This window comes from Pseudorca crassidens, chromosome 7 (genome assembly GCF_039906515.1).
Source record: "Pseudorca crassidens isolate mPseCra1 chromosome 7, mPseCra1.hap1, whole genome shotgun sequence".
In the NCBI taxonomy this organism is placed as follows: domain Eukaryota; kingdom Metazoa; phylum Chordata; class Mammalia; order Artiodactyla; family Delphinidae; genus Pseudorca; species Pseudorca crassidens.
The window spans coordinates 20,034,321-20,062,120 of NC_090302.1; the positions used below are offsets into that span (position 1 = coordinate 20,034,321).

At 48.0% G+C, this 27,800-nt stretch overlaps 1 protein-coding gene across 19 annotated transcripts in view; it reads right to left on the minus strand.

Moving 5' to 3' along the window:
- Positions 1-1,984: 1,984 nt before the first annotated feature.
- The window catches only part of ZNF618 (zinc finger protein 618), a 184,696-nt gene continuing 158,880 nt past the window's right edge, over positions 1,985-27,800 (minus strand). For 6 of the 19 annotated variants that reach the window (XM_067743574.1, XM_067743560.1, XM_067743572.1 and 3 more), the window contains 5 exons: positions 27,071-27,154; positions 24,959-25,003; positions 23,915-23,992; positions 10,408-10,509; positions 1,985-9,724 (listed from right to left, as the gene is read on the minus strand). In XM_067743574.1, the coding sequence (XP_067599675.1) occupies positions 8,208-9,724; positions 10,408-10,509; positions 23,915-23,992; positions 24,959-25,003; positions 27,071-27,154 (1,826 nt within the window). In that variant the 3' untranslated portion in view covers positions 1,985-8,207. The remainder of the gene's footprint in view (positions 9,725-10,407; positions 10,510-23,914; positions 23,993-24,958; positions 25,004-27,070; positions 27,155-27,800) is intronic. The other 13 variants (XM_067743573.1, XM_067743569.1, XM_067743558.1 and 10 more) reach the window with 6 other exon arrangements.

Sequence of the window (27,800 nt, forward strand, 5' to 3'; positions counted from 1 at the left end):
CCTGCACCCGAGACACCCCTCTAGCTGGGGTCTCCCCTGTGGGTCACCAGCCCTGCCTGCCACCCTCCCTGGTCCTGAAGGCTTTTATCTCCATGACAGTTACTAAAACTTTCCCTACAAAATCCCTTGGATCTTGTCTTACCCCTCAGGGGTGGGATGGGGTTGAGGCACATCTGTGACCTCCAGTCAGGAGTCCACTCATCCCAGAAGGGACCAGAATCCTTCTCAGCGAAGCGGCTACCCTGATGACTCATCTGATTCTTAAACAGTCTCACCTCAAATTCTCTCTTAAAGATACTGGTCATGCTCATCTCTGTCACAAAATACATGTGGCTGCTTAATAAACAGACATGCTTTTTTTAAAATTTTTATTTTAAAATCCAGAGGCTGGCCCTTCAGTCGTATGGAGGCTCTGGCCACGCCCTGACCTCATTGGATCCCGACGTTCTCAGCTAGCGGGGGAGTCTTCCCGCTCCAGCAGGACTCTAGACTTTTGTTTTAGAGCCAATAGAAACTCCTTGATTAAACTTCAACCGCTGGCTCAGGAATGTCCACACGGTACACCGAACAGCAGGAAACTCCCACCGAAGGGGGGTTCTGAGGGCAGGGCTGATGCCCCCGGGAGGCTGGCCCAGACTCGGCCAATTCGTGCCGTCATCCTTGCGATTGGATGGAATTTGTTCGGCTGATCGAGCAGCACGTCCTCTTCGAGGAGAGCATCCGTTTCTGGTTGAGGACAGGGATAAAGCCGGACGTGGTTCTACCTTTGAACGGCTGTTCTGGCAGGAGCAGGCCTGCTTTAGGAGAAGCTGCCACCCTCCCTGCCCACTCTGGCCACAGCTGTCTTCTGGTGGCGTCTTCTCTCCACGACTTGCCTTCAGTTCGACTCTCCAAGCCAAGTGTTGATGTGCGTGTCTGGAGTGTGAGGCTCGGGTCGAGGCCAGCAGAGGGGCAAGTCCACCCGGCTGGGCCCCCGCAGCCCACCGTGGAGGGCACTGGCTAGAGTCACGGATGCCACTGGCAAAGCCACAGATGCTCTCCCCCGGACAGACAGTACACAACACTTCAAACTTCACACACATGACCACTGGGCAAGACGAACTTGGACGTGTGCTTTACTTAGGAGACGGGTGTGCTGACTCCAGGCAGGTGGGGCAGGAAGGCCACACCGTCTTGAAGGGAGTGGGAGAGCTGTCTGGGGTGCTGGCTCGGAGGATGGCAGCAGGTCGGTGGCCAGCAAATGGGGAGGAAGCATCAGAGAAGGGGACACTGCGGGAAAGCCACGCAGAGCTTCAGAAGGACAGAGGAAGAAGGGCACCCGAGTTACCTGGTCTGGCTGCCCGGCGGGCCCACCAGTCGCTTGGTTCACACCCACTGCGGGCATCTGAGCTTTGCCTGAACCTCTCCTGGGATGGAGAGAGCCTTTCCTCCCAAGGCAGGCTTTCCACTCTGACCTGTGTTGGGGACAGTGTGTCCAGACACTGGGCTGAAATGTGTCTCCACAGCTCCCACTAATTCTTAACTTTCTGAGTCACAGATGCCATCAGGAATTTGGCACAATCTACGGGCACTCTTCCCCAGAAAACGGACGGTTTACACAACACACATCACATAAATGATGGTGGCCAAGGCGAACTTGGATGTGTCCCTTGGGCACTGGGCCTGTAGGACTCGGACCAAATCCATCCTTCCTCCGCTGGGACAGTGTTTCACAACAAGGCCCACGGAGACCACGTCTTCTTGTGGCCGTGTCCCTCCCTTATGTATCAGACACCACCAACCTGGGTCTGGTGCCTGAGGTCAGCAGGGAGCTCCGAGGAGCTGACTAACCCCAACCTCACGTAGTATCCCCTCGGGATGGACTCCAGCTCTGTCACCCCCAGGTGACATCTCTGCCTCTGTCCATCTCTACTCCCCAGTGCCCTGCTCCTACCTGGATGACATGGCCCAATGCCAACCCAAGAAATCACACCATGCACTGCCATCTTCCTAAAGGTTGTTTTATTGTAAAACCATAAATACAACACTGACATGAAATCATTTAAGCAACTGATCCTCTCTAACCATTAAAAGGATGTCTTTTTACCTTGGCATCAACCAACCAGGAAATAATGTTGCAAGAATTCGGGGGGGTAGGGGGTGCTGATTTCTGGGTGGGGGCTTTTGGCGATTTAAAGAACCAAGTGGAACCTTCCTCTTCTCCCTGGGAATGTCCCACTTTTGGACAAGAACAGACAGGTAAAAACAGCAACATTTAAACAGCTCAGTTTTAAATTTTATTACTTTGTAAAAATCTTTTTTTTTTTTTTTCCTGTTCCTTTCCTCCATTTGACATCAGTAAAAGTTTTAAACACCAGAAAACTGATTTGGCCGTAAATGGAGAAACGGTACCAAAACGAAATGAAACCAAAAATCCAAAGGACAAACAGAAAAGCCTAAATAAACCCTCAAGTTTGGTCTCGGGGGTTCACATATCACAAGAACTGTCAACTCAACCCCCATGCAATGTGACTCCTTGGAGAACTGTTGGGTCCACACCAACGACACAGGAGACCGCAAACAACGTCTTTTGTTAATTAACACAGCAAGGGTGACACTAGGTAACTTTTTTTTAAATACAGTACATGGTACACAGGGTCCCAAGATAACCCTGCATAAACCCCTTGTGGAAACTTGAGCCAAAGCACTGGCTGTTTATAAAAATATTGTGTTGCTACAAAAGTATAAATTAATGCTACCGGTATTAAGAAATATTAAACACATAAAACTTATAAGGATTAAGAAAAATATTCATTAATACCTGTAGAAAACTCTGGCCTAAAAAAGATATTTTTTGTGTGTTTGTTTTTTTGTAAATTTTTTTTTTTTGTATTTTTTTAAGATGACTTGAGTTTCTTGCACTCGAAGACAGAGACACAGTCAGCTGTGCCTATGGTATTGCCTAGAACGTCTTAACTACTGAGAAAGGATGAGGGTGCACACGCATGGGTACCGAGTGGGGCCTGGGAGGGAGGGGCACCAAGGCTTTCTCAAGATTTACCTGATGTGAAACAATCACCGACGCAAAGTTACGGGGAAAAGAAAAAGGAAGGATCATCAGAAAACAACTGAAAATAATTTATGCTTTTTAAAAAATATCTCTGCTTCAGGTGGTTGTACAAAATGATTTCCTGATGCTCGGCATCTGAACGGCCCTGGACGCACTGCCCGGCGGGTCTGGGAGCCCCCAGCCCCGCAGGTCCCTCTGTCTCCAGCCCCCGTGCCAGTCCACGAGCTCGCTCACCGCTTTGGGACCCGGCCACCCTGGCTGGGTGGGAGGGAAGGGTCCCAGGCAGGGACCGGCTGGCACCTGGGTTGTGGGAGGAGCCCCCCTTTCCAGCTGGCCTCAGACCCCATGGTCTCTTGCCAAGCTGGACTTCAGGAAGCGCCACAGGGATCCCAGGCCCCTGAGGTTGCGGACCAGGCTGGGCTGTGCCCCTTTAAAAGGAACTTTGGTTCGAAGAGTCAAGGTGCCCAGTGGGACGCATGGGTGGGGAGGGCCCCTATGCTGACACCCAGCTGCAAACTCAGCAAATCCTTCTCTGTACAGCAGTTGAACCTTTAAAGCAACGCCCGTGGTGGTGGAGGGGCATGAATATTAACAGACAGCAACCCGATGCCCTTCACCCTCATCAAAGCAGGAGCAGGTGCCTCTCCGCACAGAAACTACAGGGCCCCTCCAGGGAATGGCGGGGCTCCGCGGACCACGATCCTTAAACGCAAAGGACAGAGGAAGAAATACAACGACAACAAAATCCTCCAGAAAACCCTGAAAAGGGGAAACCCGGTGGGAAACAGAAAAGGGAAAACACTGTATCATTGGTTCACCATAACTGGCCTAGCAAACGTTAGCCACAGTGAAGAGGGGGCAGGGCCCTTCCCAGTTCTCCCACTGGCCCGGCCGGATACAGGGGGGCCGAGACAGGAGCCCTCCACCCACTGTCTCCAGGGGACAGCCTGAGCCTTACTTGGCCTCTGGGTTTCATCTAAACCAGCAGCCTTTCTAGAAGCCCTCCCTCAGGTACGTCCCAGGGACAGAGGCGCTGTCGCTGTGCCCAAGGCAAGGGGCAGAGCTATGAACTTGCCCGGCTCAGGGGGCAGGAGGAGACCGCCGGCCGTGCTTTGGGTGCCTCCTCTTCCTGTCTCTGCAAACACATCCATCGTCATGGCAACATCCAGGTACTGTCCCCTTCTGGGCCATGGCTCACAGGACCTCCCTTCTCCATCCGCATCCCAGGTTCATTCCAAACCTTTCTTGTGAACCTGTGGCCCCCAAGAATGCACGCTGCATCCCTGACAGCTCTTCAGGTGCCCACTTTCCAAGGAGTCTAGTCCAAGTCCAGGCGCAAGCCTAGAGGACCCCTAAAGGCAGGGGGTCTGCTTCACAGTGGAAAACACGCCTTGCAGAGTTTTTCTCTGGTGTTTCTCGAAAGTGCAGGAGAGAAAGGAGCAAACTGAAGGAGAAGACGCTTGCCAGCCTACAGAGCTGGTGTCAAAAAAAGTCCTTCCCAGACATCTGGAGACGCAGAACTTCTCAACTGTGTCATCGGACTGTCCTCTCCTCACCAGGAAACCTCAACATCCTTTTCCCAGACAAGAGCCAAACCCCGAACGCCAAGCATGAGGCTGTCAGGCAGGTTGGTGGCGAAGCGCCCTCGCCCGTGGACACAGTAGGTGGCTTCCTATGCCGTGAACCCCGAGATGAAGTGTGGCCAGAAAGGAGCTTTGCCCAGTGGCCCCTCTGTTTCGTTTCCTGGTTTCTAACTACCATCTGGAGGGAGGCCCGGCTGGTGGACCTGGGCACGGGGAAAAAGAACCATGTCGGCACAAGAGCATCCACTCACAGCGACTGGGACGGCACCACTGCTCTTGGTGGAGCTGAGACCCCCCAGTTACTTCAAATCTGAGGGACCACCCACGAGGCTATGGTCCTTGGCTTGGGCTTCGGTGGTGAAGCCAACTGACCTCAGATGAGGGGGAACACCCTGCAGAGTGGAGGTGTGTTTTCTCCACCTCCCCTCTGGGGCCTGTGTATGTCAACGCAAAGGCCATTTCTATCCTGGGAATCACATGGTTCAGGCAAGTTGTGTCCAAGTCAGCAGGCAACCGCCTTGAGCTGTAAAGTCCCATAGTGGTCACAGAACTGGGAGGCAGAAGACAAAAACTTTCCGAAGGTCGATGCCAGGCTAGGGGCCGGGAGATGAACTGGAAGCGCCGACCTCAATCCTTTGGCTAAGCTAGAATTTGGATAGGGTGGATATTGCTGGAGATGTGGGGCCAGTGGCTGGGCCTGTGAGATCTTTGGGTTTTATCAAGCTGTTCACTGCAGCGGGCTCTGCACGAGTAAGCACACGGAGGGGGCACCTTGGTACAGCCTTTCCTGTTGGCAACGAGTTTCTGAAGAACCAGAGGCTGCAAGAGAGAAATGACTACCTGCCACCTTGTTCCCATATCTGGATGAGGCAGCCCCAGGAGACAGCTTTCCGAGACCTAGTGGCACTCACAACACATCTGCAGAGCACGCCAAGCCCTAAGGATTGAACTGAGGTGGAAAGGAGGACAGGACAGGAGGTGACACATATGACTAGATAACTGCAATTTAGTTAAGACTTAAATTTTTCTGAAGAGAAGAACGCTGATACCAGGGCGTGGTCCTGATGGCTCTGCAAGAAAGTGAAATGCCTATTTGCTAACCGAGTGGCCCCGTAATGAGGCAACACCAGCACAGCTCCGCTCTAAGAGGGAGGATGGGCTCCAAGGCTTGGCTCCCACTGACCACACAGAACGGGTAGCTCCCATCCTCCGCGTGTGGTTCAGAGTGCCAGGTCGAGGACCCTTCCCCAGCAGCAAAGCAAAGTTGGAGGCCTTTTGCTGCAGGCATCTGTCACCCATCAGCAACCCTGCAGCCACCTTCTGGAACGCCCCCAAAAGTCTCATCGAAAAGTCTGCGGATGCTCCCATATACTCTAGGAAGCGACACGAGGTGACTGTCCAGTGCAGACGGAGGCTCTTCTGACGGTGTGACCCCAACTGGAAGTGCCGTGGAGTTAATACCCAGAACTTCTCCGGGAGAGGAAATGGCGTGGTGGTTCCTGAGACCATGGCTTGCTGGAGTGAATGGGGAAACGGCCCACTTTGATGCCTTTCAGTGTGTCCAAGACTCGGGAGGGTTAGTTCTCACGAGGCAAAGTGAGCAGGCTTGACACTTGGGACAGTGTTCTGGTCCATGATCCTAAGCCTTGAGCTTTCAAATCAACTTTACTTCCCCAACTTTACTGCCACGGACCGGGGGGAGAGGGCCGTTGTACAGTGCTTTTTGTAGTCGAGGTATCTCACAGTTGAACAATGTTTTGTTACTAGGAAGGGATGGAGTGGACGTGGTCAACCCCCAAGATGGTAGAATGTGCCCCCCACGATGGCAGGCATCCTCAGCCTTGGTGTAACTATCTCTATCCCACAGCCGTGGGCACGGGGGGATATGGGACCACCAGCACTTCATTCACTGAGAGGTGGGATGGGAGGCTGAGCACTGATCCTGACGGAACCACCTCTTCAGAGGGGAAAGGGTCACCCTGTTGGCATTTAGGCCGTGTGTGGAACCTAAACTGCTCACAGAGAAACAAAGCCTGAAAACCTCTTTCACAGCATCAAGTTGAATGTGGCCTAATGCCATTTCACCCTCAAAACATCCATCATTTGGCCCACAAGGCACCGTGCTCAACTACTGTCCTAGAAGGAGGGCTGAGGCTCGCGTGGGGACCCCCCAGGGCTGTGGGCAGCGGACCCGCCGGAATCCCCGGGGTCCTGGGGAGAGGAGGCTGTGGGTCTGAGGTGCGATGGACGTGAACATGGATCAACTCAGGAGTCCCTGCTGAGCTGGAAGGGTCAGTGACGTGGCGAGTAGTGTAGTGCACTCTGGGTATAGAAATCAGACATTCGCAGGACCAGACACAGCGAGCCAGGAGGGCGGTCTTCCGCTTACATTCAGGAGAACTCCTAAGCCACGTGCTTCCCTATGGCTTCCACCGAGCCCCACGTCTGTGAAACCTGTGACTCCAACCTCACTCCTGGTCTCCAAACAGCACAACCAAGTTCATGGTCTTGGCTGTTTGAATACAGGAAAACTGGACTGTACAGGGAAGTCTAATGAAAACCTTAGGATACTGAATATACCACTGAGATGAGCTAGTTTACAGTGTGACTTGAGGAACAAAAAGGTCAATCAAAAAACAAACAAAAAAACCCCCTCCAAAATATAAGTTACAGACATTCAGTGCCTCCTAGCAGAGCCTAAATCAAATTTGAAAAAAAAAAAGTAAAAAATGTTAGGAAAAAAATTATTAAGGAGTGGAGACAGTATCTATACTTCTTTGAAAAATGTCTTTTTTTTCTATCTTATATTAAAAAGCAAAAGGTCAGCTTTATATTCTTAAAGTCTCCTTTCCTGATTTGGGGAGATAGATAGGTGTGTTTCTAAGGCGGCTGCCCCATGACACCCAAGGGTATCACAAAGGCAGCAGCTCAATGCCCTGAAGGTGAACGAGAACAAAGTCCAGTGCAGAAGCTGTCCATCTGATGCAGTTTGGAGAATCCATGGCAGGGCAGCCGGGGAGGGGTGGGGTGCAATAGGGTCAGGAAGGCTTGGGGAGGGGGACGGAGGGCAAGGGGGACCACAGAGTGAAGGACAGAGAGCGTCAAGTCACTTCAGATCTCAGCTGCCTGAACGTTTTACATCAGTTTTCTACCAACCTGCGCACCTGAACATGGAGTCTTTTAAAGCCCCCTTACTGAGAAAAGGAGGTGAAACATCTTCCCTCTTTCCCAAACACTCAGCTTTCCTGACACGCCCAGTTTAATGCACACGCGCCCGCGAGCAGGCGTGCGTACATGCACCAGGGGAGTGTATGTGTGCATGCGTGTGCGACACTTCTGCGGCCACACGGATGAGCACAGAGCCGCCCACGCCCAAAGTGTGCACGCGTGATTGCGTACACACATGCACACACACACTGAAAAAAGCACTTAAGTTTCCAGGGGGCATTTATAATGAGGTCCACAGTGTTTAGAACTTAAATTCCTTTTTCTTTGTTTGCGACAGTGTTGTGTGGTTTTTTTTTTTCCTAACGTTCTCTTCTTTTTTCTTTGTTCTTTCTTTTCATCCGGAAGTCTTAAAGCATGTTGGATTTCAGAAACATGAGTTTGTTCATATCTTCTGGACTGAGCAGTCGCCTCCTTTTGATGAGAAGTGCTTGTTCACACATATTTACACACCCGCTCCTGGCCCCCACGGCCGGCACCGCGAGGAGCCAGAAGGCGAGCTTGGCGAGTTTTGTGTGCTTTTGGGTCACGCACGACCAGTACTGGAAGAGATCCGGGGTGGCCTGGAAGAGGGGTTCCTGCAGGTAATCGTACACTTCCTTCTTCCCGAGCCGGTCGTCCTCCTGGGCGGCGGGGTTCTCGCCGGGGGCGGAGCGGGGCTTCTTGGCGGCGGGCTCGAAGTCGGCCTCCTCGGTCCAGGACTCCTTGACCTCGTTGATGAGCTCGCACACCTTGCCGATGATCTCCTCGTGCTGGTAGGGCGGGACGGGCCGCAGCTTCTGCTGTGGGTCCAGGATCATGGCCACCTTGTGCGCCGGGTGCACCTTGAAGTTCTCCTTGAGCGCCTCCAGGAAGAGGTGGCAGAGCTTGCTGACGGTGCCCGCGTCGTTGGCCTTGGCCGTGAACAGCTTCTCCAGCCTGACGTAGGTGGGCAGCACCAGCTGCAGGGTGGGCTGGCTCTCGTTGCTCAGCTCGATGACCGCCTGCTTCACCGGCGTCAGGATGGCGGCCAGGTTGCTGAGCAGGTGCTTGTTGAGGCTCTGGATGAGGTTCATCTTCTTAGCCCGGCTGTAGAACTCGCAGATCTGCTCGTAGCGCTCGTGCACCAGCAGCAGCGAGTCCGTGACCGAGTTCCAGCAGGGCGGCGGCGAGGTCTCCTCCAGCGAGCCGAAGGTCTCCTTGGCGAGCCCAGTAGAGCCCGCCAGGTCCTCACACACGTTGAGCAGCTCGATGACCTCGTGCATGCTGCGGGCCTGCAGCGTCCGCTTGCTCAGCACACTCTGCACCACCGAGTTCAAGGCACAGGCTGAGCAGCGAAGGCACATGCCGGCCTTGGAGAAGGCGGATGCGCTCACCCGGCAGTCTGTCACGTACACTGTCCTGATCTCCGACATCACGAACTCCGACAGCACGTTCTGCACCCAGTGGTGCACCAGGTCGCCGCTGTCGCGAATGTCCGCGCCCTTCACGCCCAGCACGTAGCTCTTGATGTGGTTGCCCTCTGCCTGGTAGGCCGTGAGGATGTAGCAGGAGTCAGGGCCGACGCTCTGCGAGTGACAGGTGACGCCGATGCCCAGGCAGGCGTTGCTGCCCAAGGCGCACGTCACCTTCACCTTCACCTGGTTGTACATGCGCGGCAGGTGCTTCAGCGCCAGCGTGTTGAAGTTGCCCAGGATCTCGGTGACTGAGAAGGCCCCGTAGCGGGCGCCGCTGTCCACCAGCGTCTGGGCCAGCTTCAGGAACTCCTTCCCGCTCACCACGCTCAGCGCGCCCAAGTCGGCACACATGACCCGCAGCAGCCGCTCTGCGATGTTCTGCCGCTCCTTCTCGGGGATCATGCTGTTAGGTGTTAAACCACTGGTCGTGGCTGGCAGGGGACACAAAGAGAGGTGTGATTAACCCTGCCAATCAAGGCTCCTTGGTCTGGCAGTGGCCTAATACTCAAGCATCTAGTGTTAGGAATTATGAACAGATTTCATCTTCCACACAAACTGATGGTCTTGGCAGTCTTTAATATGTGACAGTCTCACAGGAATAAAGTTCTGTGATTGATTAGTAATGCCTGCCGTGAGCATGGGAATAGACTGTAGTGATACGTGTGCAAATACTTGTTGCATGTCATTCACCTTGACCTCTGAAGCCAACCAGTCTAACCTCTTCCTCAATATAGGAATGGCCTCTAACACAGGAGTCGCTAGTGAATAAGGTACATGAGGCCACAGTGTCAGGAAAAAGCAGACAAGAGAAATCGTGGAGAGTGGATTTGGATTCTAATTCTGATTGTCACTAATCTGTGTTCTCTGACCACAAACAGATCACCTCTCCCCAGGCTGCCTCTGTCCACCCCACGAGGTCAGAATTCCCACCAATGAGGTCTCAGGCATGAAAGTGCTTTGGAAACCATGATGCGTGGTCTTGCACCACCATGGGAGACACACAGGGGTGGGGATGTGGGAGCAGAGGGGAACAAGCTGGGGTTGAGGGGGAGGCCTCTGGAGGTGGGTGTAGTAGACTTCCACCAGTCCCCGGGTCCGCCCAGGAAAGACCTACTGTTGTTGGCACTGTTCCTCTGGGCCTGGGGCTTCCACTTCTCCTCCACGACAGCAGGGGGCGATCGGGACTGGTTGGAGGCGATGTTGTTCTCGTTGTCTGCTGCGGGCACAAAGGGGACAGTGTGTTTCCCTGTAGTGCAAGAGGCCTGCCGGCTCACCAGGCGAGAAGAACTAGAGCATGCAGGTGGAGGCAAGACTGGCCTCTGGGACTCAGGCCTGGGTTCAAATCCGGGCTCCTAAGACAACTATCTGAGGCCCGCAAAGCCTCATTTTCATCACTCGGAAGAATGAAGATAATCACACAATTGCCAGAAGGACTAACAAGAGATCATACAGGAAAAGAGCTGGGTACAGTGCTCAGCACGGAGTAAGCACTCAGGGAATGGGAACCGCTGTGTCCCGGGTCTGGCTGGGAGGCACCCCCCAACACCCCCGAGCACAAAGTTCTAGCTCTGAGACCCGGGAGGGGGTGCCCATTACACTCCAAGAGGCCAAAAGCATCTCACGCTCTTGCTTCTATAAAGTGTGCCTTTTCATCTTTTTAGTATATTTTAAACTTAAAAGAACACAACAAAACCAAAGCCCTATATGACATAAAGTATACAATTCCCAACCCCCTCGCTACATGTAGGAAGTGAAAACCAAAGTCTAGATACAGGAAAGGATTTGCCCAGGAAAACACAGAAAACCAGCAGCAGAGCTGGGACGGACATCCCAGGTCTCCCGGTTCCTAGCTGCCTCCTCCCTGCACGTCCCTAATTTTTGTTAACGTGTGCAGCCATTTTCAGTTTTAAGTAATGGGCAGGTACCATCCTCTATGCACGGTTAGTCCTTGACATTTCTGTAAGATCATATCTGAGTGGAAATGGTCTGAGTTACATGCCTGCCATCACAAATGGCCACACAGTCTTTTATCACACAATATTCCACAAATTGCTTAACTACACTCCAAGACCTAAGTTTCTGGGCTGTGCCGTTTACAATATTACTATTCTGCTATGAACCTACTTGCCTAATATTCTCATATTGTTTCTCTGTGCTCTTTGGCTGTTGTTGTGGGTGTATTTCTTTGAGACATCATCTTACAGGTAGAATTCACAACCTGAGGATATGAATGGGTCAGTGGCCTCTGTTCAGGGTTGCCAGACATCCTTCTTCCATTCTTCTCAGTTAAAGGCATCAGGCCTTAGAGGTCAAGGCCACACTATTCATAGAAGAGGCCTCCCCAACTTGTACATATTCAGTCAGCACTGCAAGACTAGTCAAGAGACTCTGGGATGTGCACTCAAGGAATAGTTTGCAGCCACTAGAAAGGTGGTCATGTAGACTGGAGCAACATGGGAAAATGCATAAGATAATGAAAAGCAAGCTCTAATCATAATGTCATACGTATTATTTATAGATACATATTTTAGACTCACAAGTCAAATAACGAACAAATCTATGCATCAAAAAAAGATGGGGAGGGGACTTTCACTTCTGCCCTCCAGATGCAAACAACTGCTAATCATGATGATATATGACTGCTTTCATACAGGCAACCCAGGGTCTGATCCCAGAAAAAGAAACAAATGCGGTGAGCTCTCTGACTGTGCAACTTACTGCCCGGAAGCAGTTTTCAAGATGCTGCGTAGGACCAGGGAACTGAACAGAGCCCAGCGGTCCCCTTGAAGAGACAGAGATTAAAGTTCAGGCAGGCCCAAGACAGCTAGAATTTACAGGGAAAAGTACCAAAGAGGAGGGAGTTACAAAAAGAGAGAGCTCTGGAGATTTCAATGGGGTTCCCTGGAGCCTTTGCTGTAGCTAATCTGCCTATGCATAGGGTCGAATTCCACAGGACTAGGGCAAGAATCACTAAAATGCAGTAGGCTGATAACTCCCAGGGCTCCCACGTGGGGGAAATCATCTGCATCCCCTCCACCAGAATGGAAAGACCTCAATGCATGAGAAATACTATGGGGCTAAATTAGCCATAGACTAAGCCACTAGATCTGCCCTAATACATTGAAAGAGCAAACCTCCAAAGTATTAAGGTGATCCCAGGTAACAAACTGTAAGCCAAGTTTAATACTCCTAAAAAATACAACATCTAGCATCTAACACTATAAAATGCACAATGTCATTCATCTAATAAGTACCAGACGTTCAAAATAGTAGGAAAATATGACCTATAACATAAGGAGACAAACCAATCAATAGAAACAGACCTAGAAAGGACAGAGATGATGGAATTAGCTAATAAGGTGCTTACAACAGCTGCTGAAAAAAAATCAGTGAAGCTGGAGACAGAGCAAAAAGACTACCCAATGAAAACCAGAGAGAGTAAAAGATTGGAAATAAATAAATGGAGCATGGACAATGTTAAGGAGTCTAACATAAATATAATTGGAGTCCCAGAAAAAGGGGGTGAGGCAGAAAAAATATTTGAAGAAATGGCCAGAATCTTTCCAAATTGGAGGAAAACCATAAACCCAGGTTCTAAAAGCTCAACTGACCCCCAGCAGAAATACATAAAGAAAACACCACCAAGGCACAGTATCATAATCCAATTGTTGAAAACCAATGACAAGAGAAACTCTTAAAAGCAGCCAGAGAGGGGGACAAGTTAAGTACAGGGGAACAAAAATAACAACAGACCCAGCAGGTAACAGAACAAACTATTAAAAGAGAATGTCAACCTAAAATTCTAAATGTCCATCAATAGATGAATGCATAAAGAAGATATTTATATTATATTTATAATCTAAATTTATATAATATAAATTATATTTATACAATGGGATATTACTCAGCCATAAAAAAGAATGAAATAGTGCCATTTGCAGCTACATGGATGGACCTAGAGATGATCATACTAAGTGAAGCGAGCCAGACAAATACCATATAATATCGCTTATATGTGGAATGTAAAATAATGATACAAATGAACTTATATATCAATACAAAACAGAAACAGACCCACAGACACAGAAAACAAACTCATGGTTACCAAAGAGGAAAGGCGGGGAGGGATCAATTAGGAGTTTGGGATTAACATATATACACTACTATATATAAAACAGACAAACAACAAGGACCCACTGTATAGCACAGGGAACTATACTCGATATTTTGTAATAACCTATAAGGGAAAAGAATCTGAAAAAAAGATATGTATGTATGTATAACTGAATCACTTTGCTGTGCACCTGAAACTAATGCAACATTATAAATCAACTATACTTCAATTTAAAAAAAACACAAAAAAAATTAAAAATAAAATAAGGGAATTCTAAATCCAGTGATACTATCTTTCACAGATGGAGGTAAAATAAGGACCAAAAAAAAAAAAAAAATCATACCTGCAACTATAAGAAATGTTAAAGGAAGTTCTTTAGGTATTAAAAAAAAAAATGACATCACCCCCCCCAAAGAGAAAATAACATCAAATAAGAATCTGGATCTAGAGAAAGAAATAAAGAGTTCTGGAAATTGTACATGAATGGATATAAAAAGTATTTTCCCTCATTTTTAATCTCTTTAACAAGATAACTGACTGCTCACTGGAAAAAAATAACAATGAATTGTGGTAATTATATGTAGAAATAAACCATATGTTAACAATAGAAGAAAGACTAGGGAGGGGAAATAGAAGATTGTGTTGAAAGTTTTTCACACAATATGAAAAGGATAATAGCCTTTAAATGTAGACTTGATAAGTTAGAAATGCATAGTTCAAAACCCAAATAGACTATAAAAAAAACAATAGTTATAGCAAATAAATCCATTGTAGAGATAAAAATGGAACCATAAAAAATTCTCAGTCCAAAATAAGGCAAAAAATTAGAGAAAAAGGAATAAGCAACAAGTGAAACAATTAGTAAACAAATACGAAAATGGTAGATTTAAACCCAGTAATACTGAAATCACATTAAATTTAAATGGTCTCCACATTTCAAATAAAAGTAGACTTTGTCATACTTAATAAAAAAGCAAGACCCCATGATATGCTATCTATAAGAAACCTATTTAAATATGAAGACATGGATAAGTTAAAAGTAAAAGGTTAAATAAAGGTAAAACATACAAACAGTAATGAAGAGAAAGGTGGAGATGCTTGTGACAGTATTACAGAAAGAACAGACCTCAGAACAAGAAATATGATCAGGGGTAACAAGAGACCCTACATAATGATAAAGTGGTCAAATCACCAAGAATATATACTAATCCTAAGTGTGTGTGCAAGTGATAAAAGAGCATTAAAACACATGAAACAAAAGCTGAGAAAACTGAAAAAAGAAATAGATAAACCTAACAACTGGAAATTTCAACTGTCTTCTCTCAGTAATTGCTACTCTCATGAGAAAAGAGAAAAAAAGACTGAATATAAATGAACAGAGTGGACAACACCAAGCAGTCCCATATACATATAACTAGCTTACCAGAAAAACGAGGTGGAACAGAAAAATACTGAAATCATATAAAGTATAGCCTCTGACCATAACTGAATTAAATTAGAAATCAACAACAAAAAGACATTTGGAGAAATTTCAACTATTTGAATATTAAACATCACAGTTGTAAATAGCCCATAGGTCAAAGAAACATAAGGGAGATCAGAAAATGTTCTGAACTAAACATTAAAACATAACGTTTCAAAATTTGTGGGATACATCTAAATAAATGTTATTTATAACATTAAATAATTATATTAGAAAAGAATAAACATTTAAAATCAGTGTTATAAAGCTTCTACACTAAGAGATCTGAAGAGTAAGTTTAAAGAGTAAGTTGAGTCTAACATAAGCAGAAGAAAGGAAATAATACAGATAAAAGCAGAAATTAATGAAACAGAAGATGGATAAACACAATAGAGAAAAATCAATGAAACTAAAAGCTAATTTTTTGTAGAGATCAGTAAAATTGATAAACCTCTAACAAGAAACATTAAAAAAAGAAAAAGAGGACACAAATTATTAGTAGCAGGAGTAAAAGAAGGGGACATCACTACAGATGCTACACATATCAAAGGGATTAAAATGATTATGAATAACTTTAGGCCAATAAATTCAACAATTTAAGTGAGGCAAAAAAAAACAAACAAAAAAACCCCCTAAAAAACATAAAGTACCAAAGTTCACTCCAGAAGAAACAGGTAACCTCAAATCTCTTAAGTTCTATAACTATTAAGAAATTCAGTTCATAGTTTACATAATTTCCCACAAAGAAAATTCCCATATGGGTTCACTGGAAAGTTTGACCACATATTTAAGGCAGGAATAATACAAATTCTAAACAAATTCTCCCAGAATTAGAATAGGAAAGAACATTTCCCAAATCATTTTATAAGGCTGTCATTACCCTGATCCAAAACTAGAGAAAAAAATTACAAGAAAAGAAACTACAGACCAACATCCTTCATAAACATATACACAAAAATCCTTAACAAACTATTAGCAAGCCAAATATAGTAATATATAAAAATAACAACACATCATGGGAGTTCCCTGGCAGTTTCAGTGGTTAGGACTCAGCACTTTCACAGCTGTGGCCCGGGTTCAACCCCTGGTCAGGGAACTAAGATCTCGCAAGTCATGTGGCCAAAAATAAAAAATATAAAAATAAAAAATAACATATCATGAATAAATGAAGCTTATCCCAGAAATAGAATAGTTACAGAAAACCAATCAGTGTAATTCCCTATACTAAGAGGAAAACAAAAATACGAAAAATCATCTCCACAGATATAAATGCACTTTAAAATGTGATAAAATTCAATACCCACCTATGATACAAAACCTCAGCAAACTAGGAAGAGAAGGAAACTTTCTCAACCTCATAAAGGACATCAAAAACAAAAAACAAAAAAAAACAAGTTTACTGATCTGATAGAAATAAAAAGGATTATAAGGAAATACTATGAACAGTAGTATTCCAACAAATTAGATGACCTGGATGAAACAGACAAATTCCTAGAGAGACATAAACTACTAAAACTGATTCAAGAAGTAGAAAATCTGGATAGATCTATTAAAAAGACTGAATTAGCAGTCAAAACACCGACCATAAAAAAGAAAAGGAAAGCCCAGGCTCAGATAGCTTCATCAGTGAATTCTATAAAAAGTTAAAAGAACACTTCACAAATTCTTCTGTGAATTTGAGAGGAGGGAACACTTCTCAATTCATTCTATGAGGCAGGTATTATTCTGATACCAAAACATGACTGAGAAGTCACAAGAAAAAACAAACTATAGTCCACTATGCCTTATGAATATAGATACAAACATCCTTAATAAAACAGAGCAGACCAAATCCAGCAACATATACAACAGGTTATACACCATGATCAGGTGGTATTTATTCCAGGAATACAAGATTAGTTCAACACACAAAAATCAATACCATATTAAAAGAATAAAGGACAAAAACCACACGATAATTTCAATAGATGCAGAAAAATTATTTGACAAAAATCCAACACCCTCTCATGATAAAAACACTCAACAAACTAGGAATTGAAGGGAACTTTTTCAACTTGACAAAGGGCATCTATGAAAAACCCACTGCCAACATCATAGTTAATGGTTAAACATGAAAAACTTTCCTCTTAAGATCAGGAACAAGATAAGAATGTCCACTCTCTTTTATTCAACATGTATTAGAGGTTCTAGCCAGGTCAATGAAAGAAAAAAAGAAAGAAAGAATAAAAAAGAAAAGAAAAATAAAGGGCATCCACATGAATGGAAGAAGTAAAATGATCTACTTACAGATTACAGATGACATGACTGTGTGTATAGAAAATCCTATGGAATACACACACACACACACACACACAACTATTAAAACTTATAAATAAGTTCAGCAAGGTTTCAGGATATGACATCAATATGCTAAAAAAAGTCAATTATATTTCTCTACGTTAGCAATGAACACTCCAAAAATTAAATTAAGGAAATAATTCCATTTATAAAAGCTTCTAAAAGAATAAAATACTTAGGAATAAATTTACAAAAGAAGTATAAGACTTGTACACTTAAAACTAAAAACATTATTGAAAGAACTCAAAGAAGATTTAAATAAATGAAGAGGCATCCCATGTTCAAAGACTGGAAGACAATATTGTTAAAACGGCAATATTCCCCAAGTTGATCTAGATTCAACACAATCCCTATCAAAAGTCCTGCTGTCGTTTTTGCAGATATTGACAAGTTGAGCCTAAAGTTTATGTGACACAGAATAGCCAAAACACTCTTGAAGAAGAACAAAGTTGGGGGGCTTAGACTTCCCGATTTCAAAGCTGTTATAAAGTCACAGTAATCCAGACAGTGTGCTTCTGGCACAAACACAGACGTACAGATCAATGAAATAGAATTCAGAATCCAGAAATAAACCCTCACATTTACAGTCAATTGATTTTTGACAAGGGTGCCAGGATAATTCAATGGGGGAACAAAGAGTCTTTCTAAAAATGGTGCTGAGATAACTGGATATCCAAAAGAATGAAGCTGGGCCCCTACCTCATACCACATACAAAAATTAACACAGAATGGAATACAGGCCTAAATGTAACAGTGAAAACTATAAAACTCTTATAAGCAAACAGAGGAGTTAAGTCTCTGTGACCCTGGGTTAGGCAATGATTTCTTACATATGACATCAAAAGTATAAACAATGAAAGAAAAAGTAGGCAGTCGTCATCAAAAATCTTTGTGCTTCAAAGGACAGCATCAAGAAAGTGAAAAGACAACCTACAGAATGGGAGAAGATATTTGTAAATCATATATCTATAGAGCCCTCGTATATAAAGATAAAAAGATCTCTTACAACTCAATAATAAAAAAACCCAATTAAACAATGGGCAAAGGATCTGAATAGACATTTCTCCAAAGAAGATATTTAAATGGCCAATAAGCACATGAAAAAGTGTTCAACATCATTTGTCATCAGGAATACACAGATTAAAATCACAATGACATATCCCTTAATGCACTAGAATGGCTATAATCAAAAAGCCAGATAATAACGAGCGTTATCAAGGATGTGGAGAAACTGGACCCCTCACACACTGTTGGTGGAAATGTAAAAATGGTGTAGCCACTTGAGGAAACAGTATGGCAGTTCCCTAAAAGGTTAAATATAGAGTGACCAAATGACCCAGCATTTCTACTCCTAGGTATCTACCTAGTAGTTAAAAACATTGTAAAGCAATTATACTCCAATAAAGACGTTAAAAAAAAAAATGTTCACACAGGGACTTGCACTTGGGCATTCACAGCAGCTTTATTCGTAATAGCCCCAAACTGGAGACAGCCTAAATGTCCATCTGTAGGGGAATAGATAAACAAATTGTGGTATATCCAAACAATGAAATATTACTCAGAAATAAAAAGAAATACTGATATCACAGAACAACAGGGATGAGCCTCAAAAGGATGCTAAAGTGAAAGAAGTGAGACACAAACGACTAAATATCATCTAATTCCATTTATACAGAATTCCAGTAAAGGCAAAACTATAACAAAAGAAAGCAGACAATGGTTGCCAGGGTGGGGGCCTGGGAAAGGGACTTGTTGCAAAGGGAACTTTTTGGGTTGATGGTAACACTATACATTGTGCTTGTGTTAGTGGTTAAATGACTATACGTTTGTCAAAACCCATCAAACTGTACTCTTAAAATTGGTGAATTTTATTTATGTAAATTATATCTCAATAAATCTGATTTTAAAATAGACTGAAAAGAAACCATTAAAAGAGTAACAGTTGGGCTTCCCTGGTGATGCAGTGGTTAAGAATCTGCCTGTCAATGCAGGGGACACGGGTTCGAGCCCTGGTCCGGGGGGATCCCACATACTGCAGAGTGGCTAAGCCTGCACACCACAACGGCTGAGCCTGCGCTCTGGAGCCTGTGAGCCACAACTGTTGACCCTCGCGCCTAGAGCCCGTGCTCCTCAACAAAAGAGGCCACTGCAGTGAGGGGCCCGTGCACCGTGGCGAGGAGTGGCCCCCGCTTGCCTCAACTAGAGAAATGCCCACGCGCAGCAACGAAGACCCAGTGCAGCCAAAAAAAAACCATTCACTTTATAGCAGTACACCATATATATGCAATAAATAGTTGTAAAAAAAAAAAAAAGTAACAGTGGCTAACTTTGAGTAGTGAGATTATGGCTGAGTCTTCATTTTGTAATTTCTCTGCATTTTCCCAATTTCCTTTAATGAATAGACCTCACGTGTAAAAAAGAGAAACACAAATTTTAAAACGGAAACCAACAGCCATTCTTACTGACTTTCTCTGCTAGAGTACAGAGATTTGGAAGCCCGGGATTTGAACCAGGCTTTGGCTGAGTATTATAACCTTGAGTTAGGCACTTCAATTCTCTAGGGCTCAGTTTCCCCTCCTCCTTCCAAAATCCCGGGGCTGGGCAAGCTGCAGGGCGATTTCCTCATTCTCCGCCTTTCTGCAAGGCTTTGAAATTGGGATTACTCAACCTCTAATTAGATAATGATGTCTAGCATGGTTTATTAAAAAAACTTTTTTTCTCCTTATCTCACAGATAATGCTGCTAAATGGGTGAGGTACTCAGTAAATGATCTATAGCTTGAGCTGGAAACAAGGTTTACTCAGGGTGGCTAACGCTGCGTACCACAGATACACGTGCTCACACACGTACAGATACACAGACATTGGCAAAGGGCGGGATGCAAAGCTGGAATAAAGGCTGTCTCCCAAGGACGGACCAGTTGCAGAAAGAAGAAAGCAGTTGTTTCTAGCAGGGGACGGAAAAAGAGAAAACTGCATTATTCAGTCTTATTTTAGAATGTGCTATAGCCCTTCATACTTTACATACATCATCTCCAGAACCCTCACCCAGCCTGTGGAGAATGGTGACGAGCCTACTTTACAGATGAGAAGATCGATGCCCAGAGAGGGGAAGTAGCTCAAAGGGATCAGAAATTAAACGTGGCCATTCCCAAATCCTACCACTCTGAGTTGCCAACTTGTTTGCCCCCTGGGAAAGTCCCCAGGCCTCACTTAGCTGCAGTCCCCCGACTACTTGAAAAGAGGCTAGAAGAGATGACCTCTGAGGGGGCTTCCCCCACCCCTAATCCTCCACCCCATCTACCCTGCTGAAGAGCACCGGCTCTGAGTTCATGGGAGGGTCAGAATCCTGGTCTGATACTGTGGCGGCACTGCCTTGGGGCAAGTTACTTAGCCACTTTATTTTATTTTGAAATTTACACATTTTATTAAAAGAACAAAAAATAACACAGAAACAGCACACTAAAATGAACTGCATAATGCACACTTTTAAACAAACAAGCCAAACAGCACTATAACTTGGGAAAAAATCAAAGCATCTGCCCTACTGATAGCAGTTGAGGAAATGAGCTATTGCATTCTGGAGGCAAAACATTATGGAAACAGTTTATATTTCTTAAATATTATGATCATTATTTAAATCATTAATTGTTGCACAGGACTAATCATTTTCTTATTGATAATTTTTAAGTGACATTTTTCTGCCCAAAATATGTGCTTCCATTTTCTATACTTAGCCCTTTTCACCTCAGTTTCCTTATCTATAAAGGCGAGCTAATGTGGACACAACTCAGAGGGACGTTCTGAGGATCAAATGAGCTAATACGTAAGAACTCAAACGATGTGAGGTACTTTTTACGAGGCATGCAACTTTGGGCCAGAGATTATGTTCTCTGAGCCTCAGTTTCTTCATCTGTATAATGGGGATGATAATGCCAGCCAGCTTGTTGAGGAGCCCGGCCTGACACACGGTAATCGCTCACTAAGTGTTAGCTATCTTTAGTATTATTGCCACCAAAACCTGCTCCTAAGCTGTCACCAGGGGCCAGGCGGGTTCTCCTACAGCGCAGACGGGAAGTTTATTAGCGGGAATTACCCTGTGCCATTCAGCAGCCTCTTAATGAGATTGCTGTTATTCGAGGTTGATCCCCCTTATCAGCGGCGCTGTGAACTGCGCAGATCATGACGCTTAATTTCTCTCTACGGAGTCAATCCTTTAATCCCGACTCAGCCTGGCTGGGATTCAGCCTGGCTTTGCACTGGATTGCCGGCAAGGCATTCTCTGCCAGCACTGAACCAGAACAAAGCAGCCCACAGCTCTTCTCGGAAAACAAGTTGGGATGCTTGGGGGAGGTGGGGCGCCCGCAGGCGCACCCTTGATTTGCATGTTAATGGCCTCCGCCCAACTGCCTGAGGGACAGAGAGGCACTGGCACCCAGACTCTTCCCTAATTAGGGCTCAGCTTTCAGAGCCGGCAGAGGGGCAGAGGGTTTCAGAGGAGGAGGGAGCAGAGACGGGGCCGTGGGGGTCTCGGGCCCAAGCGCTGTGCTCAGGCAGTGGTCCCCGGCATCCTTCTAACTTTGGCTACTGGTTCCCCACGAGGTCAAGTCTAAGTGCTCTGAGTGCGTTCAAGGCCTTCCCTGGTGCAGGATGGCTGACAGCAAAGGCAAGCAGGAGCTGTGAGACACGTGAAGACAGAACCTTGGTGTAAGGAGGGCAGCTGGAGACTGCAGGTCTGTGTGCCCTTGTTTTAGAATGGAGACTCAGAGAGGGGGGCACGACAAAGCTTCCTGCCTGAGGTCACATCGGTTAGAGAGGACTGGAACTCACGTGTCATGGCAGCCAATCCAGCTCTGCACTGATTTTATTTTATTATTATTATTTTTAAATTTTTGGGCCGTGCCGCGCAGCATGTGGGATCTTAGTTCCCCGACCAGGGATTGAACCCGCGCCCCTTGCATCGGGAAGCACATATTCTTAGCCACTGGACCACCAGGGAAGTCCCTGCACTGATTTTAATGAGTACGTTAGAAATAAATTATCTCCCTCCCACCCAAAATCATGCGAGTTGGTGCCTAGTGTACAGCAGATACCCAATAGATACACGCTGCATAAATGAAGAGGGGTCACACTAACAGAACAGCACCTGCCTGGAGAGCGTCTCGCCCTGTAATACTCTGTGCTAGTCAGGCCAGACCTGAAAGGTGATATGAAAGATTCAGAAACCTAAGAGAGAGACAAGCAATAACTAACAACAACCACCACCGTGACAGCAGAAGTGACAGCAGCTAAGCAAACACTCAGTCTCTTTCCTGGTCAGCTCCTCTTTGGCCTTTACTGAGCCACCGTCTCTGTCAGGCGCTTTTCTCACATCACCTCCAATGCCTCCAGAGGATCACCCTACGGGAAGGGTGGCAGGGTCAGCGAGCTGTCTCCCCCATGTTCCCGTTTCCCTTGTCGGGCTGTCCCTGGGCAGGGCTCTGGAATTTGAGCATATATGTGTCCCTTGTGGCCTGAAGTGGTAAAGAAGGAAGTGTGCCTCTCTCCCCGCCCATCAGTCAGACAGAGAGGACTCTGTGATCCAGGGGAGGATGGAAACACAGGAAGGAAGGAGTCTGGGTCCCTGAATCTCCACGTGGAAGGCCGCGTGCATTAGGCTGTGATGTGGCTGAGAAGGAAGTGGTTATGTCAAACCACTGAGAATTTGGGATTTACCTGTTACAGCAAACAGTGTCTGCCTGCCTAAAACAGAGATCAGATCAGAAATCAGATCAGCTCGGTGCTTTGTGACCACCTAGAGGGGTGGGAGAGGGAGGGTGGGAGGGAGGGAGACGCAAGAGGGAGGAGATACGGGGATATATGTATACGTACAGCTGATTCACTTTGTTATACAGCAGCAACTAACACACCCTTGTAAAGCAATTATACTCCAATAAAGACGTTAAAAAAAAGAAAAAAAGAAATCAGTGCTACTATGACCAAAACCTAAAATTGGAGGCTGGTGGTCTAGTGAGGGAGCTGACATTGTAAGCCGGACAGATGGCAAAACAGCTGATAAAAAGGGTGTCCAGACAGCAGACTCCTAGCTGTGGCGCTACAGCAGCAGTTCTCAAAGTGTGGTCCCGGACAAGCCGGGTGTGTGTGGCCTGAGGACCTGTCAGAAATGCGAGTCCTGGGCCCCGCCCTAGACCCACGCGTCTGAAGTTCAGAGTGCAGCCTAGAAATCTGTGCTGTCACCAGCCCTCCCGGTGACTGATGCACGCTCACGTTTGAGGACTGCTGCTTCGGGGGTATGACCGCGAAAGCAATGGGCTCGCCGCAGGCTGCCCCGGGCTGAGCCCTCTCCACTGCCCTCCCCTTCCTCCGCTCACCTGGGTCTCAAACCACACTCAACCCTACACACGCCCACGACTCTGTCCCGCTCAGCTCCTGTTTGGCCTCTAGGCTCCGGGCAGAGGTCACAATTTCTGGAAGCCTTCTCCAGCTCCGACCCCCTCTCTGGCTACGCTGCCAGCAAGCCAGCTGCCCCCGCAGGGCACAGACCACCCTGACTTACAACGGAGTAACCAGGGCTCCCACGTCCTGGGACTGTTTTTTGGGAGAGCGGCCGCAGGCTGGCCCTGGCCGTCCCTGCCTTTCGCAGGATCTGAGGGTGGGAGGCATAAGGGGGGCTTCAGTACCCCGCCCCCATCCACCGTGGGGCCCTTACCCGCGTGGGACTGCATGTGCTCCAGCAGGTTGTTGTAGAACTGGAACTGGATTCCACAGGCGCCGCACGTGTAGGGCTCTGCAGGGAGAAACGGAGCAGCCGTTTCAGGGGCAGCACGAACCCGGATGCCCTTCTGCTGGGCGGCAGGCAGCTTTGGAACTGGGCACCCAGACACACATGGGGGCTGTGCCCTCAGGGCTCTGGGCCTGTCTGCCCCCCTGTCACTAGCTAGTGAGGGAGAGGCTGCGGGGGAAGGAGCAATGGAGAGAGGAAGACTGGCAGATCAAGACCGCCGAGTGTAGTCAAGCGGCATTTATCGAGTGTTCACTGTGTGCCACACTGTTCCGGGCGCCGGGGATAAGGGACCAAAAGCTCTCTCGGGGCGGAGACCACGTCTTATTTGTTCCACAGCCCACCTCTCAGCCGGTGGAAGCACACAGACAGCACTGTTTGCTGAGTGAACAAATGAATGAACGTATGAATGAACCAAAAACAACATAATGGACGTGGAGGGCAGTAAAGAGAAGGAGAGAAGGGGTGAGAGAAAGGGTGAGAAGTGGAGAAACACAGAAAAGCTAGAGAAGCAGGGATAAGACAGGAAAGGGAAGAGAAGCGGGCTGGAGGGCGGCAAGAATGAGAGCACATAGGAACGCGAGCACGCGTGCCCAGCAGAGGGACGTGGAAGGAAAAAGAAAGAGAGAAGAGAGCAAAAACGAGTAGGGAAAAGACATCAGGAGGATGGCGGAGATGCGCTCGGAAGAGGCGTCCTGAGGCTGCCCCCGTGAGCAGGAAAGGGTGGCTTTGTTCCTGCAGGGCTGGGGGTGGCAGAGTCAGGACGCCCATGGTCAGCTCCACCCGACACCTGTCCAAACTCCTCCACCCGCCTGGGCTGGGTCTCCCTGTGCCTCCACCTCCTCCAAATGGGTCTACCTGGGAGGGCGGCCCAGGTCTGATGCTCTGGGGAGGTCCCGAACGTGTGGCTGGCTGAGTTCATTCCCTACCCTGCCTCGCCCTCTCCAGCCCCCCGACGGGACCATCACTTACTCTGTAGGAGAGGGAAAGGATTGGAAATCAGGGGACTTGCAGTTTCTGCAAAAGAGAAACAGTTTAGCTAAGTCTCTTCTGGTTCTGGTGCTCGGAGATGACAGTCATTACTTCTGTCCTTAAGAAGTAGTGAGCCAGATGGGCTCTCGGAGGAGGAGGGGGCAGCTGGGGTGGGGCTGGGGCACGGGCAGGGTGAGATCAGCCGGGGCCATCCCTCCAGGACACCCCCAACTTTCAAAAAGTCAGCCCACAGAGCGCCAAGGAGAAAATATCCACGTGTGGCTGCCTGGTTCAGGACAGGGAGCTGGGAGCTGCTTCTAGGTCCTGGCACCGGGGTGGTACTGTCCGGCACCAAACACCAGAGAGGCCAAGGGAGGGCTGCGCTTTGAGGGCTTTTCTGTCTGCTGGCAGCTCCCCGCGCTTCCTGGCATGGTCAGCTGAGCCTCACAGGCAGGAGGCGGCAGAACGGGGCCAGATGGACTATACCGGGAATCCTGGCTCCACCACTCACAAGCTGGGGACCTGGGGCAACAATCAACGTCACCTGAGCCTCAGTTTCCTCATCCAAAAAGTGGGGATAACAATAACACTGACCCTCACTGGGCTGTGGTAAGGATGAAAACAGGTTAAGACACATACAGCTCTGAACACGTGCCAGGCACACAGTAAGCGCTCAATAAATGGTGGCTGCCGGCGGGAGCAGCACTTCACACCGTCATTCCCAACTCTGAACATCGGCTCTGGTGGAAGGAGAGGCAGGGGGTGCAGCCTGGCTGGCTGGGAACAAAGGTTCCCGGGAGACCGTGGTTTCAGTCCTGGCTCTGCTGCTTATTCCTGTGTGGCCTTGGGCCAGTCACTCCAGTTCTTTAAGGCTCACCTTTTGGAGGGGCTGAGTGGGTTATAGCTTCCAAAAGGATGAAGCAGTTTGGAAAAGTCGACATGCTCTCTACGGTTTAAAGGATCGTGGCAACATTCTCGGGGCTCCCACGGCACACCTCACTCCCTTCCTCGGAGCACTTATTCATCAAATCACTTGGTTTACTTAAAAACACCACCACCTCCCAAACAGCCTACCATGTGAGTGTGTGAACTCTGCAGGGCACCCTCTGAATCTTCCCCACCACAGGGACGTGTGTGCCATGCCCATTCCACAGCAGAGGTGAGATCGAGAGGCGAGCTCAAGTCACCGGCTTGTGGATGGTGGAGCTGGGGTCGAGCCTCGGCTGGAGCTCAGATCACTGAGGAAGCTTGCACGTGCAAGTCTGCGCTCCTGGATGTTTCACAAAGCCCCTGACTGGTGGTCAAGCCACGTGCATCATCTGTCTGCACCCAGGCAGTGCCCGGCACGGTGCTGAGCACAGGCCAACACCTAATCTGGTGGATTAAACTTTAATTGAGCAAGAAAGTGAGTGATGGCTTACCTTAGTATAAAGGAAGTATCAAAATCTTTTTTACACCCTGCCCTGGCTGGCACTGTGCAGACCAGATTGCTGTGCCTTTCTCGGGCAGAGGCTGCTTGTGCTCACGCATGGCTCCGCCAGGCTGGCCCCAGGTCTGGCTGGGGACAGTGGCTTTCGGCTGCTCTAAGGTGCTCTAGGGTTCCACTAGAGTCTTGCAGGAGGCAACCACCAGGGGGCGCCAAAACACCACTGGGAACCTCAGGCAAGCCTACTTGGGCTGGTAGGGGATGGAAGGGAACCTTTGGATGTTCCCAGGTCCAAAAGGGGACCAGAACTTGGGGCCTCCGGCTCTTAGGCCACAGCTCTCTCTACTGTACCCGCTTTGCTTCTTCTGGGAAAAAAAAATGGCTGTGATGTTCATCCTATAAACATAGCAATGGCTCAAAGGGGGCCATCCAAGTCAGTATATCACACAGGTCATGGGGCAGGGGAGTTCCTCTCTCCATGGGGAAGAGACAAAGAGGATCCACAGTCCCGGAGATGCTCCTGAGGCCCGGAGGGATGTCCCTCCCGCTTCTGCCTGCCGGGCTCTGGCCGCCCTCTAATGCTCTGCTCTCAGCCTCCTCCCGACCCCCTGCCCCATCACGCACCACAGAGGTCCCGGAGCGGATTGAGGCGGCAGCACAGGGTGACTGTCACGGGGCACACTCACCGCTGGAGTTTTGGGAACTGCTATTCGTCTCTTCAAAGTGGTTTTGTGCTTTGCCTTCTACCCTCCGACTGAAAGCGCTTTCTGCTGGGTGGGGAGAGGAGAGAGCAAGGAAACACCACGGTGATGGGTCAGCAACAGGTCCAAAGGGCGGGGCATGCCAGAGGGGGCTCGGGAGGCCAGGGACGTGGGAACTGCCCCGGCCCCTGGGCTGCGTGAGTGCCTGAGGCTTTATGCTGGGGAACCAGCAGAGGGATGGGCTCCAGAACCCCAAACCCCAAACCTGCAGTTCCTCAGGCTCACCTGAATTGCCTGATACCTCGTCAGGGTCCCAGGAGGTCCCCGACAGTGCCCAGGGTGGGTGGAGGTCCAGGCACGGGGGGGATGTGTGTGGGATGTGGGCGCACTCCTGAGCTCCAACTGATCGAGTAGATGGTACACAGGCCAGGGTCTCCCATCTCTGACCCCTGGGGAGCCACACGTGACACTAAGTCATCTGGATCTGCCACTCGCGACTTGCTCTGCCCGATTCTGCTGACACAGGCCCCACCAAGGAGCAGGGAGGGTGACAGACTGCTTCCTGGGGGTGGCTCCGGCAGAGAGGAGGGCCAGAGGGTGGAAGGGGTCCCTGGGTGGCGGAGATGTCATGATAGGCTGAGCCGGGTAGCCCCACACCCTGGGAGGCCAAAGACCAGGTGAGGTCTGGTCGGGGTTCACCGGGGGCAAGGGACTG